At 58.3% G+C, this 14361-nt stretch overlaps 1 protein-coding gene across 5 annotated transcripts in view; it reads right to left on the bottom strand.

Moving 5' to 3' along the window:
* Positions 1 to 4617: 4617 nt before the first annotated feature.
* KCNQ4 (potassium voltage-gated channel subfamily Q member 4) overlaps positions 4618 to 14361 on the bottom strand; it is an 88081-nt gene continuing 78337 nt past the window's right edge. For all 5 annotated transcript variants that reach the window (XM_075121257.1, XM_075121255.1, XM_048825694.2 and 2 more), the window contains 5 exons: positions 14045 to 14262; positions 13417 to 13519; positions 10708 to 10839; positions 8594 to 8726; positions 4618 to 8045 (listed from right to left, as the gene is read on the bottom strand). In XM_075121257.1, the coding sequence (XP_074977358.1) occupies positions 7827 to 8045; positions 8594 to 8726; positions 10708 to 10839; positions 13417 to 13519; positions 14045 to 14262 (805 nt within the window). In that variant the 3' untranslated portion in view covers positions 4618 to 7826. The remainder of the gene's footprint in view (positions 8046 to 8593; positions 8727 to 10707; positions 10840 to 13416; positions 13520 to 14044; positions 14263 to 14361) is intronic.

Genomic DNA, 14361 nt, shown 5'->3' with positions numbered 1-14361 from the left:
ACAACCCCAGGCTCTTCCCGGAGCCCCGGCAAAAGTTCACGGCCCCAGCGGGCTGGTCAAAGGCAGCTATTGTCCCTGCCAGGCCGATCCGCGGACTGGGGGGGGCGGACGCGGGGCTGACTAGTTAAGCGAGTGCAGGAAAGAACATTGTTGGAACGTGAAGGACGTGGCATGTGGCAGACTTGTTCCTAAACAAGCGGGGAACATATGTGCTGGCTGGACACATGACCCCGGACAGGGCGGGCAGGGTATTGACCTGGAATGGTTCCCCTTTGCGAGCCAAGCAAAGGAAAGGGATGTCTCCTGTGCTCCCCCCAGAGCATCCACCTGCCCTTGGGTTTGACGGGAGTTGGTGCAAGCCAGGCCGAGGCTGGGGGGTGGGGAAGGAATTTGCAGTAGCTCTGGCCCAGCTGCTCAAAGGTATTTGGGTGCCTAACTCCCATGAGGGCGGTGGAGGATCTGGGCCTCTGTGCAGCTGTCCAAGCAGGTTGGCAGGAGCTGGTGGCTCGGCCCTTTACGACAGTCCTGGGGCGGGTGTGTGTGTGTGGGGGACAACGGACGACGACGACGGGGGCTGCGAGGGATGCCCGTGCGGTGCGAGAGGCAGGTGTCTCTCCCATGCAACCGCTGGGACTAACAATTCATGCGGGCCCTGATCCGCCGTGAGGAGCCTTCTGCCCTGTGCTAAGCTCTGGGCTGGTTGTCCAGACCTGCGGGTGGAGCCCCCACCCCCCATCACACCCATGTAAAAGTCAGCCAGGCTGCACGCGTCCAGCTCCGTTCCTACACAGCAGCAGCTGGAGGAAAATAAGGATGGTGGGGGGCATACAGCCCTGCTGCTCTCCATCCTTTGGGGCGGGGGAGGGATTCCACCTCCACCCTGCCTGAATGAGCCTAGAAACTGGAGCCCCTTGGAAAGGCAGGAGGGCAGGGATGAGCTGGAAGCCTGAGCACACCTGGGAAGGAGCTTCCAAGCCTCCATGCTAGGAACAGCCGCCCCCTACCCCGGCTGATTGATCCTGGCTGGTCCGGGGCCTGGTGGTGGGGCCACGCTGACGGGCGCCAGTGTGGACAGGCAGCTGGTCTGCCCACCTCTTTGCCCCGGGCACTATCCCCCTCGCCAGCAGCCGGCTCTGGGAATGCCAGTGAAACCGCCCCTTGTCTTTGCTCCATCGTGGGAAGCTCTCACTCCAGGGCCGTGGATGCTGCTCACGGCTAGGCACCATGCAGGAGGGAGGGAGAGACTCACAAGGGGAGGTACGTTCTGTTTGTAAAGCAGTACCAGGATCGCACCGTTGTGCTGCATGGTGCCAATGGGTTGTGCACTGCACCATGCATACTGCGCCGCTATGCCACATTGCGTTGCTCAGTGGGGTGTTGCATTGCGTAGCATTGAGTAGCACAGTGAGGTGTTGCTGGGCGTTACAGTGTGTCACCTTGTGTTGCTCAGTGCAGTGTTGCTGGGTGTTGCATTGTGTAGCAGTGCATTGCTCAGTGCAGTGTTGCTGGGTGTTGCATTGTGTAGCAGTACGTTGCTCGGTGGGGTGTTGCTGGGTGTTGCATTGTGTCGCTTTGCGTTGCTCGGTGCGGTGTTGCTGGGTGTTGCATTGTGTAGCAGTGCGTTGCTCGGTGGGGTGTTGCTGGGTGTTGCATTGTGTAGCAGTGCGTTGCTCGGTGGGGTGTTGCTGGGTGTTGCATTGTGTAGCAGTGCATTGCTCGGTGGGGTGTTGCTGGGTGTTGCATTGTGTCGCTTTGCGTTGCTCAGTGCGGTGTTGCTGGGTGTTGCATTGTGTAGCAGTGCGTTGCTCGGTGGGGTGTTGCTGGGTGTTGCATTGTGTCGCTTTGTGTTGCTCAGTGCGGTGTTGCTGGATGTTGCATTGTGTAGCATTGCGTTGCTCGGTGCGGCGTTACTGGGTGTTGCATTGTGTAGCAGTGCGTTGCTCGGTGCGGCGTTACTGGGTGTTGCATTGTATAGCATTGCGTTGCTCGGTGGGGTGTTGCTGGGTGTTGCATTGTGTAGCATTGCGTTGCTCGGTGCGGCGTTACTGGGTGTTGCATTGTGTAGCATTGTGTTGCGTTGCTCGGTGCGGCGTTACTGGGTGTTGCATTGTGTAGCATTGTGTTGCGTTGCTCGGTGCGGCGTTACTGGGTGTTGCATTGTGTAGCAGTGCGTTGCTCGGTGGGGTGTTGCTGGGTGTTGCATTGTGTAGCAGTGCGTTGCTCGGTGGGGTGTTGCTGGGTGTTGCATTGTGTCGCTTTGCGTTGCTCAGTGCGGTGTTGCTGGGTGTTGCATTGTGGAGCATTACGTTGCTCGGTGCGGCGTTGCTGGGTGTTGCATTGTGGAGCATTACGTTGCTCGGTGCGGCGTTACTGGGTGTTGCATTGTGTAGCATTGCGTTGCTCGGTGCGGCGTTACTGGGAGTTGCATTGTGTAGCATTGCGTTGCTCGGTGCGGCGTTACTGGGTGTTGCATTGTGTAGCATTGTGTTGCTCAGTGCGGTGTTGCTGGGTGTTGCATTGTGGAGCATTACGTTGCTCGGTGCGGCGTTACTGGGTGTTGCATTGTGGAGCATTACGTTGCTCGGTGCGGCGTTACTGGGTGTTGCATTGTGTCGCTTTGCGTTGCTCGGTGCGGCGTTACTGGGTGTTGCATTGTGTAGCATTGCGTTGCTCAGTGCGGCATTACTGGGTGTTGCATTGTGTCGCTTTGCGTTGCTCGGTGCGGCGTTACTGGGAGTTGCATTGTGTAGCATTGCGTTGCTCGGTGCGGCATTACTGGGTGTTGCATTGTGTCGCTTTGCGTTGCTCGGTGCGGCGTTACTGGGTGTTGCATTGTGTAGCATTGCGTTGCTCGGTGCGACGTTACTGGGTGTTGCATTGTGTAGCATTGCGTTGCTCGGTGCGGCGTTACTGGGAGTTGCATGGGCCAACAGGGAGCTGCGAGGACGCGCGTTCCACCTCACCGTGCACTGCTCACTTGCATGGTGGAGCGTTGCACACGTGACCTTGTGCAGGGCCGTGATGCTGGGTCCGTCGTGCGGTGTTGTGCTCTGGGGGAAGCAGGTGTGCAGTCTCCTGCTTCTTCCCTCACCCCAGTTCCCAAGTATCCTCCACTCCCTCCCTGAACCATGGCCAGCAATTCGCACCCAGGCAGGCTCCAGGCATGAGGCTGCATACCCCAGCCTGCAGCAGGCCCACGCTCTGCTCACTCTCCCAGCCGTCGCTGGCGTTCCCCAAAGACCCGATGAGCAGATCGAACTTGCCAGCAGCCCGAGCAAAGGTGCCTCCCCCCGCCCTGGGGGACACAGGCCAGCCTGGTACTTGTGCAACACCCTCTCCGGTGGGATGAGTGGCCCCGACCCCTGCTCAGCAGCGCCAGGCAAGCAGGGCATTATGTGCCAGGGCAAGCCAGAGAAGAGGTGGCGTTCGGGTGAGCCATCTACTTGAGACGCAGACGGCGCCCTCGGGCAGTCAAGGAATGCCAAGTGCCCAGTGACTGCAGCAGGGGATGCTGGGAAGGTGCGGATACCGGGATGGGGTGGGGAGAATTGGTCCAGGTGCCTTTGCACCTGGCCTCCTTGCTGGAGGGAGGCGGGGTTCACATTCTTGAGATTCCTCAGCCCAGCGCAGCTCCCTTGTGGCTAGTCGCTCACCCCGCTGCGAGCCCTGGGGGATGGGTCTGGAGCCCTCCGTGCGCTGCACCAGGGGGACGTGCTTCTTTGCAACAGCCCCGGGCTTCTGGCAGGGCAGGGGCTTGTTAAACAAGATGGGGCATCTCCGAATTACACCACCAGCTCCTCCGCCAGGTGCTGCCCCCCACCACAGAGCCAATGGTGTCCATGTCCCAATCCCAGGAATGGGGATTGTCCCCCCTGCGGGCGTGGCTGGCTCCGTGTCTCCTCCCCGTGCTAGACATACCCTGATGGCGCGCCCGGCCGCCCCCCAGGTGCATCACCCCAAAGGAGAAAGGGTGGCCTACCAGAGCAGGGAACGGAGAGACAGGACTTCATGCATCCGATGAAGTGGGCTGTAGCTCACGAAAGTTTATGGTCTAATAATTTTGTTAGTCTCTAAGGTGCCACAAGTCCTCCTGTTCTTTTTTCAGGACTTCTGGGCTCTGTTCTAGGGCTTTCTCGTGTGACTTTGGGTGAGTTACTCTCCATGCCTCTGTTTCCCCATCTGTAGCTCAGGGTCCTGATGCCCCACAGGGGAGGGGGCTTGGGTGGTTAAATCAGCGTCGGCAAAGGGCTTTCAGCGCCCCAGGTGCAAGGGGCCGTTATCTAATAAATACAACGCTTACCGTGGCGACGGGGGCTGGGAGTAGCTCAAGACCGGGGGCCTGATTCTCTGGCGGTTCAGGCTACCTGTGACTTCCTTTGGGCTGAGTGACCAACACCCTGCGGGGGCGGGGTGGAGCTGGCCTGGGACCCCGCAATGTTGCCCTCTTCACTCTGTCCAAAAGCAGTATAGGGCCGCAGTGACTCTGCCGTGGGTCTGGGGCGCCACCTACTGGGGGCAACGAAGAAGCGACTGAGGGGAGTCCACCCCCGGCCCCTTCTGGCCCGGAGCACCCCTGTGGAGGGATTGAAGAGGAAGAAGGAGGCAGGCAAGCAGCCGTCTACGTAAAACTTTAATGAAACAAATAAGTTAATAAGTTAGTAAAGTGAGGTAACTATCTTCATCTCGGAAACAAGGGTCGCTGGGAATCGCCTGGAGGGGTTTCCTACTTCTTCTCCTTTGGCCGAAGCCTTGGCCCCCCCGACCGCATCCCCACCCCGTACAGACACGAGACACGTCTGCCCAGGCAAGGGGGCCGGCGTGTGCCCTCCTACGCCGCAGCGCGATGGGCGCCGCGATCGGGGCAGGGGCACGGGGTGGAGGGTCTCGTGCACAAGTCAAGAGACATGCTAGAGCATGCAAGCAGGTTGGGATGAGACCGGCTCTGGGCAGGGGTCTCCGTGGGGGCGGGCGGCATGCACTACCTAGGCACGAAATGCAAGTGGGACTCAGCTGAACGGGGAGGGAGCCCCCCATGCCTGAGCTCCGGTGCACGGCCCTGCAGCAGGCGTCTCTCCCACCCCGACGCCGGTAGATCCGGGGAGCTGGCTGGCAGCTGGAAGGTGTGGGGACAGGTTACTCTACTCACGTCCCCCGCCACCCTTTAGATACCCGCTGGGGCGGGCGAAGGGAGAAGGAGGTCCTTTTGACCTGACCTACGCCCCCACCATTACAAGAGGGGCTGTGAAGGTCAGGGAGCCCCCAGGGGTGGTGAAAGGAGGCATTGGTGGGGCCAGGGTCCGGCGAGGCCCCCGCTCTGCCAGGGAATGGCACAGCGGCATGCCTGTGCAGGAGGGCGCATTCCAGAGCCAGGCTCTCAGCTGAAGCACTTGCAGGCTGGACAGTTGCCCAGCCATTCCCAAGAGCCACCCCTTGTTCTAGCCTCCTTGCAGGCCAGAGCTGCCCCTTAGCAGCCTCTCGGGGAGGGGGGGAGAGGGAGGATGCAAACTCTTCATGTCGAAATTCAAGAGCTGCTCTTGGCCACCACAGAAGGCTGGTGCCTGATGTAATTTAACTGCAGGGAGGGGAAGCGCTGCCCAGCTCTGCAGGGGTTTGCCTTGGACCGAGGGGCAGGGGGACAACATGCACGGTGACCCTGGAAGACATTTAACTGCACAGGAGGGGTAACGCGCAGGCACGAGAAACGCATCCCACCTCTCCTTCCAGGCAGAGATCCTGTGTTATGGGAAGTCTATTACCCCCCGGCGCCCCCTCCAGCCCCAGCCCCAGCCCCAGCCACCCCCATGGGAGCACCAGCAGGTCTGGGAAAACGGTGGTGTTTGGATTGGGAAGAGGGCTCCGGGTTCAAAGCCAAATCAGTTCCTAGATGGATTTGATGACACTGAAATCTCCGGGCCAAAAAAATCCCTCTTATGCCAGAGCCTGTTCCTGCTGGATTTCAGTCACACCCCCACTAGAAAACAGGCTGGGGAAGGGGTTCTGACTCCAGGCCTGACCCAGTCAGCTCCAGTGGATACTGAATATTCCTGACCACAGAGGATGTGCAAGGGAAATCAGGGCTCTTTCAGGAGCCAGAGTGGGGGCTAAGGCCCCCATCCAGTAGTGAACTCCTTTATGGAGCCCCTGGGGGACCAGAGACCAGGGTTTGAAATGAATGGGCTATCAATGGGGGACAGGGTGGAGGGTAGGATCTATGGGCAAAGCCCCAGCGTGCTGAGAGGCACTTAAGCTGGTTGACTAAGGACAGCAGGTCCCCAAGTGAAGCCCCGTGCCCAGCTGATGGGTTCGGCTGTAGAAGGGGGCAGAGGAGAGAAGCGATCCAGTTCCCACCTCTGGGAAAACGAGGTCTGGAGATATTAGGTACCTTAAGCTACTGATGCCTTCCGTGCCACAAGGAGATGTACGGAAGCCACAGTGGGCAAGGCGGGCTGCCTGAGCTGGGCAGACTAGACGTGGAGGGGGGAAAGAAGAGCTAACATGAAGCTACAGCATCCTTACCCTCCTCCTGGCTGTGCCGACACCCACCTATGCACACCCCCCCCCCCCACCAACAGCCAGGTGCAATGGACCAGATCCAGGCCTGCTGTTAACTCCACAGACTCATGCAACAGGGCTGCATTTGGTCCAACGGGCCAGTTACCCCCTTTCAAGTCAAGGGCCTGATCCAAAGTCCATCCGAGTCTGTCCGCCAGGCTCCAAAGGAACAGCGTTCGCCCCGTGAAACCCCACTGACTCGAGCAGCCCAGGATCCGGCCCCAGGGCGCAGGGCAAACACCTATTGCTTAGGCCGACGGGCTACTCGTCCGCCTCTCCTGTCGGGATCGAGGGTTGCATATTGAAACACTGCGGCATACACGCGGCCCTCCGTGCATGCACACTGCTCCGCAGACGGTTCCACTGGGCTTACTGAGTTACCGTCATGGCTGCAGGAATCGGAGCCCCTGCTCGCTGGGAGATAGGAAACCCGGGAGGGAGGCAAAACTTGGCCATTCCCCAGCGATTTCCTCGGTCCAGAAGAAACCACATTCAATCGAGTCACAATGCCCCTTGTGTAGCACTGGATGGTAAAGGGTTACCGAGCCTTGCATAGCTGTTAGTAAGCACCCTGCTCCGGCTCCCGGGAGGGGCAACGGCGTAGACCCTCAGGGATGCCGCGTACGTTGGTGAAGAGGTCAGAACTGCCAACCTTGGAGTTGAGACGCTCTCGGTCATTCCATACCCTGTGTCAAAGATCATTCCAAGGACGGTTCCCGGAGAGGCGCCCAGAAAAAAGACCGAGTGACAAGGCGCACTGGCCCGTTGCATCCCTGGCCAACTCGCCCTCCCGCTGCACTGGGGCAGCACCACCCCAACCAGGGATGTGCCGGGAGAGGGGGATTTCCTCTGCAGAAAAGACAGCCTGCAGAGGACAAAGTCTAGAGAGGCTGATCCTATAAATAAAAGAGCTTCTTAGATACCAGGCGTTCTCTCGTCGGTTTTGTAGGTTTAATGCTTTAAGAAACTCTCTCTCGGCTGCATCCCCCGGGGTCCCAGCCCCAGCTGGCTCCCTGGTGCTGAATACTAGTTGCTTAATAATTCCGGCTTGTGCACGGTCAGAAGGAAGACTTGTTCAAGTAAAATCAAGGTGAGGCTCATAGTGCATCAGGACACGTTAGATGAGGCCCCGTGGTCCCCAGCCCAGAACCTGGCTGGGTTCACGGCTTGGTCTTCTTGCCTGCTAGCTATCAGTGTGTCTGTCTACAAGAATGTTCACCACCAGGCTCAGGACCGGTCCCCCAGCTCTGCCCCACTTGTGCTGGGAACCCCTCTCAGTCCATGTTGGTGCTGGCCGACCTGGAGATGTTTAAGGTCTGCGCGGACACTGAGATGTCCTCGTGCTCTACGGGGCTGTGGTAGTCGGAGGTGATGTCCGGGTCAAAGCTGGGGATCTGCGTGGCAGCCAGGGTAAAGGAGTTCATGGAGCCTTTCCGCAGGCACTGGGAATAGAGGCCCAGTAACAAGTCCAGCTTGTGCTCTATGGATTGCACCTGGAGGGGATGGGGAAGAAGAGGAGGGGGATTGAGCCAGGCCTGATGTAATTGGAATGGGGATTCAGCGTGTGGGGAAGCAGGGGCTCCCCAGATTAAGGGGGGACCAGGTTGCATGGTGGAGCAGAAGAGAGGGCTGGAGGGTGCAGTAGTTTTTCACTTCTAGCCAGTTGGGTCCAAATCCTGGTCAAGTCACATGTGAAAGAATTTTACTAACATGATGAACTGAACTCCCAGTCCTCTCCTTTGTCCATTAGACCCCACTCACCTCCCGGAGGTGGGAATAGAACCCAGGAGTTCAGGCTCCCAGCTCCCCTCTCTAACCTCTAGACTGCTAAAGAAAAAGAAAAAGAAAGTAACATGACCTATGGTCTATCTTCTCTTTACAAATCAACTGTAACAACCCCAGGACGTGGATGGTCGGACAGGCAGCCAGCTGGTTTCTCTCCGGCTGACACACACACATACGGGCATGGCAAGCGTAGGGGCCGGGCCGCATGTTCGGGAGCATGCACGGTGCTGCACGTGCCCCCCGACCTCAGCCTTACTTGTTTCTCCACTTTGACCACTCGGCCCATCATGCTAAGCTCGTCCACCAGGTCGACCTCCAGGGACTTTTCTCCCTTCTCCCGGGTCTTCTTATCGACCGCAATGGCTCCCCTTCCCACGATCTGGTCCACGCTATGGGTGAGAAGACAGGACGAGGGGGAAAGCGGGAGCTCAGAATGAAAGGGGCCTTATTGCCAGAGAGAATCAGGCTCGGAGAAGGAAGACCCAGAAATCAACGGGAGTTCGGCCGGTAGGTACCTTGGAGGGTCTGGGCTGCCTGGCCTCCTACTCCCTGTCACTACAGGTTGGGGGGGGACGCACCTTTTCAGCCCGAGGGCCAAACGAATAATTTCAAGCCGTTTAAGGGGCCACCACCTCTCTGTTTTAGGGTTTTATCCTGCTGCCCATCACCACAGCATCTGGGTACCTTCCTTGAAAAATCAATAGCAATAGTGGGATCCCTGGAGTCTCTGGCACGTCTCCCTTTTTGGGGTCAAAATTCTGCTTAAAGCAAAGGGTTTGGTTTTGATTTTATCCTTTTTTGGGGGTAGGGGTAGTTGGGGTTTTAGAGGTAGAAGGGGTATCAGTGTAGGGTGGCAGAAGGGGGGGGGTCAGGGTAGGGGCTCAGTGTGGAAGGGGAGGCCAGTATTGGGTTTTGGTGTGTCAGTGTTTAGGGGTACTGGGGGGTTTCAATGTCAGGGTTTAGGGGTGTATATGTTGGGGTTTAGGGATGCAAGGGGGTCAATGTCTGGGTTTAGGGGAGAAGGGTGTCACTGTCAGGGTTTATGGGGTCGGTGTCAGGGTTTAGGGATGTCTGCACTGGGGTTTATGATAGAAGGGGGTCAATGTCAGGGTTTAGGGGGTCAGTGTTGGAGTTTAGGGGTACAAGGGAGGGGTCAATGTTTGGGTTTAGGAGTGTCTGCCTTGGGGTTTAGGGTAGAAGAGGTCAGTGTTAGGGTTTAGGGGTGTCTATGTTGGGGTTTAGGGGTACAAGGGGGGTGTCAATCTTTGGGTTTAGGGGTGTCTGCGTTGGGGGTCTAGGGTAGAAAGGGGTCAGTGTCTGGGTTTAGGGATGTCTGCACTGGGGTTTAGGGGTTCAAGAGGTCACTGTCAGGGTTCAGGGGTACAAGGGGGGTCAGTGTCTGGGTTTAGGGGTGTCTGTGTTGGGGTTTAGGGATACAGGGGGGAGCAATGTCGGAAGCACGATTCTTATTGTATAAGCCGCACTTTCGCTTGCCCACTTCTAAGCCCAATGTGAACGACTCCCCTTCACGCTGTCACCCTCCCCTGCGATTTTCTGGGCTTGCCCGTCCCCCACCCACTTGCTATCTCCTGCTGGACCCAAGGCGTTGCCTGCCTCACCGGGCTGGCTGGGTTCGTCCCTGCAAGATGGCACCCATTCCGTCTGGGCGGCCCCAAAGCGAACCGCGCCGGCAAGAGGCATTTTCCGTTCGGACTCAAACACCAAGTGTTCTCCTGAACTCAGTCACCTCGGGATACACCCTTGTGCTCGGGATACTCTCAGAGAAGGGCACGCGATGTGAATCTGACCCTTGTCCAGCTGTCGTTGGCTCCCCAGATGGGCCACCTCCTCCGGGAAAGCACTGACCCTTCTCGGCCTTCAGTGGGGTTCGGGCGCGTCGCATCTCAAAGCGCCAGCCTCTGCTGGTTACGCTAAAGGGTGAAGGCCCAGATTTTTAATGGTGTTTCGGCTCTGCTGTGCCCGGCACTGTGATGCCGAAGTTACTTAGGCACCCAAGCCTCACTTTCAAAATGATTTAGGGACCAAGGCACCTCAATCCCATGGGCTGTCAATGGGATCTTGGCTCCTACCTGCCTACGTCACAATGCACATACCTTTCAACGGCTGCGCCTAAGGGCTAAATCCAAAGTTCACTGACAGCCAGCGGCCTTTGGGCCAGGCTGGGAGCAGAGTCAAACCTCTTCTCTGCACCTGCCCTGCCCTGGGTGCGTGGCTGGGTCACAGAGTCACTCGCCCAGCGTGCGTGACGTCAGCTATTGAATTATGCGGCTCCGCATCCCGCCTGGCCAGGGGCTGCGGAAGCAGCTATGGGACAGACCCCTGTGGGCTGGGCAGCGGGAGCCAGCTCACCGTGACTGGAGGCTCTTGATGCGGCCCAGCATGTCGAGGTGGCCGGCTGAGTACTGCTCGATGACGTCCTTGACGTCGTAGGGCCGCAGGGTCTCCTTGAACTTCCTCTTCGCAACCAGGAACTTCAGGATCCTGCCGGGACACAAGGGGTTGCCTGAGAGAGGGGCGGGGTGGGGACGGGTCTGAGCAACAGACTTGACGCGGGTCATGGCCCAGCTATCTCAGAGGCCCTAGGACCCACCAGGACAGCTGAGGTCAAACAAGGCCCCAGCGCCCTCTTTAAGCCATGGTCCCCAGAGATGGGACAGTGGAACTCCCCACCACTGGAAGTCTGGATGACTCCAGGGTTTACCATCTTCAGTGTAAGAGTGACCTCTTGGCACAAGGGCTTTCCCCTTGGAGACCATGACCACAGAATGGTCTGTCATCTCTTCCAGCTCTCTCAGGGTGCAAGTTACACTCTTTGAAGTGACACGATTGCACCCCTGACGCCCAGAGGTGCAGTGTGCGGCTAGCCGTGTCTGTCCCAGCTGCACTCTTTTCAGAGCCTGGGAACAAACAGGCACACTGCAAGTGTTGGGAGAGAAGGGGAGACGATCTCTCTGGGCTTTGCAAGATGTTGAGAGCAGTTACCGGATCTTGGCACCCTGGGCCGCTCTTCTCTTGCCGTGGGAAATAACCTGCCTGCCTGTTTTCCATGACAGTGAAACCTGCTCTGGGAAGGAAGCAGAGGAGAAGAGAATAACCCAGCCTCTAACTGGCTCCCTGAACCCTGGCTCGTCAGTCACCGGCTCCTTGTCAAACGACTAGCCGCAATGCTGCTAACGCAGCGGAGGGAGAGATGCTGGCGGAGAGGGCTCATTAGCAGGGCCGTGATGGAGAATTTCATAACTCCGCAGACGGAAGGATGGGGTGGGGGAGCATCTCTTGTGCAAACAGGCATCGTGAGCTAGCACAAGCCACTTGGGAACCTCGGGCTTGCGCTCTTCCAGCTTGTGTTAAGTGGCTTCAATTAGCTGGCGATGTTAGACATGCATATGCTGGAGGATCAAAGGCCGGCGCTGCAGGAAGGCATGCATACGCTGCTGGACTGGCCAGGGCTAGGACATGTCACAGCATGGAGGAGAGCCTGCTGCTAACTCGGGAAAAGGGAAAAGGCTAGGGTAAGATTTCTCCAAAGCTGCCCCCCTGTTCAGTGCCAGCAAACTGCAGGCACAAGAACTGTCAGCCGGCAGGTAAGTGCCGGGCTGTGGGTGCAAAGAACTATTGCAATGGTCAGGTCACAGCAGCTGGTCTTGAAAAATGCAGAGAGAATTGCACCCGCAACTGTTCGCATCCATGATAGAACCCAGGAGTCCTGACTCCCAGCCTCCTCCCCGCTCTAACCCTAGACCTCACTCTCCTTCCAGAGTTGGCAATAGAATCCAGGTGCCCAGCCCTCTGCTCCAATCAGTAAGGATGTGTTCTGAGCTCACAGCATCTACTTCACTCCTGTTAATGCCCCACGTCACCTCCCCGTTAGAGAGCCAATGTGTTGTATGGGGGGGGGGTATTTCCACATATCTTCCCCCACCCTTTCTCCCAGTCTCCCCCACCATGCTACAACAGCATTGCTACAGCCTCGGTGCCCCAACCCAGCCAGAAGAGGTGGCTAGAGATCGCAAGGTCCCTGTTCCAGTGGCATGGCTGTTAACAATGGCTCTATTCAGGGCGGCTTCTTCAGATGGGTGGGGAGCGGCCAGGGAGGCCTGGCTTGTGTCTGCAGTATGGCACGTGCATGTGGGTTTTAAGACCAGAAAAAGAATTAACCCAGGCACATAAAAGCAGGAAAGCTTCTGCAACCAAACCAGCGTCTCCACCCACCCTGCTCCCCGTCCGCCTGCTCCTTTCGATCCTGGGTGCTGCATAGCTCAGCTCCCCGGGCTCAGGTGGCTACGCTGAAGCCAGAACGCGCCTGCTTAGCAGAGCCAGTCATTTGTGTCAGGGTCCCTTATCGGGGAACAAACCTGTTGGCAAATCAATGAAACAGAAAGAGGGGGCGAGACTGGCCAGCCCTCGGCATGCATGGCTCTGGCACGCAGGTGCAGGGAGTTCCAAGGATGGCAAGAGCCCACCTTGACAAGAACCTCAGCCTGCCCCTCCCCGCCGGACCCTGGACCCTCTGAGGCTTGGAAGGAGCAAGTCAGGCTGGCACGGAGACAAGGGGAAATGCCATTTGCTGTTGGCACACACTGAATATGTGAAAAAGAACGCCACCCTGGCTCAAAATTCCCAGCATCTGGCTCAAAAGGGGCCTGGGCTGGAGCGCGAAGAGCTGGATGCTGCTGAGGGCTGGTGCATGAACTGTGGAACGGGCCACTCTATCGTTTGAGGGTTTCAGGGCAAATTGTTAGCACGGCCTCAGAGGCTGGGCACAGAGCTCGCCTGCTCTCCTCCCGTCACCCTCCCCACTCGCTGGCTACCCTGACCAGCCCGAGACCTATGGAGGTTAACAGCCAGACAGGCACGAGTTCTCCTGCCGCGGCAGCCAAAACCCTAATGAAGAATCTCCGAGAGCCCACCCAGGGGCAGCTGCCTGGGAGAGACCCCAACCCAAACCTCCCGCAGGATGGAGGTGGCCAACGATTGCCAGGCCTGCTCCCTGCCTCGGGCTGAGAACTGGTACTGGTGGGCGGGTGGGCGCAGGGATGGCTGGCGAGCTGGACTCACCTGACAGCCCGAATGAGCGTTTTCACAGCTGGCATGATGTCCTCGAAGGTCAAGTCACACTGGTAGCCCTTCTCCTCGGTGCTCTCCTCCACCAGGCCGTCAACTGAGGACAGAAAACAGGGACTTCCCATAAAGGGCTGTGGATGCTTCCCCCTTCCCAATTCAGGTGTGTTTCACGGGGTGCAAATCTCCCTTAGAGCAATCCTCACCCCAGTCCTCTCTCCGCCCATGCACGGGTCTGGGTTCAAGGTCTCCTTTGGTTCACCATGAATAACACGGGTTCTACGTGGTTCAGCCGCGGGTCCTGTGGCATTTACCACCAGGCTCCTCTCTAGCGCCTCCCAACTGATGACCTTCCAGCATGTCAGCGTCTTCACAGGCTCCCCACCCCCTCTTGGGTAGGCCCATCCCCAAGCCACAGAGGGGGAAACTGAGGCATAGAGTGGCAGGTGACTTTCCTTGCACAGCGAGTCAGTGGCCAAGAAGCCTGGCGTCCTGGCTGCCACTCCTGCGCTCTAGCTACACAACTGCCCATGGAGGGCAGTGGGGGGTCCATTCTGAAGGGCAACTCACATTCAAAAGACTTGGGTGCAAAACAGAAATGGGGGGCGGGGGAAATGGGACTTACCCTCCACTGGTGGCCGAGGTTTGAGCCTCAGCGATGCCCGGAACCTGGTGCGGTCATTGAAGCTCCAGCTCTTCTGCACCTTGGTGGGGCTGGAGGCCTCCTGCACGTTCTCGGTGCTGGGAGAGCGGCGCATGGGCGGGGCCAGGTGCTGCTTTCCCCGGCTGCCCTGCCTCTGCGAGTTGTTCAGGCGGATGCGGTCCTTGATGCCCATTTTGTTGCTGCGGAGTGGCGGGGAGGAAGGACAGCCGGCATTAGCCTGGGGAGGGGGAGCTGCCGCCGGGCACCTGGAGGGGCACATGCAGCTTCTTCCTACTGGA

Source organism: Caretta caretta, chromosome 19, assembly GCF_965140235.1.
Source record: "Caretta caretta isolate rCarCar2 chromosome 19, rCarCar1.hap1, whole genome shotgun sequence".
NCBI classification, from domain to species: Eukaryota; Metazoa; Chordata; order Testudines; family Cheloniidae; genus Caretta; species Caretta caretta.
This window is presented reverse-complemented; position numbering and strand designations above follow the sequence as displayed.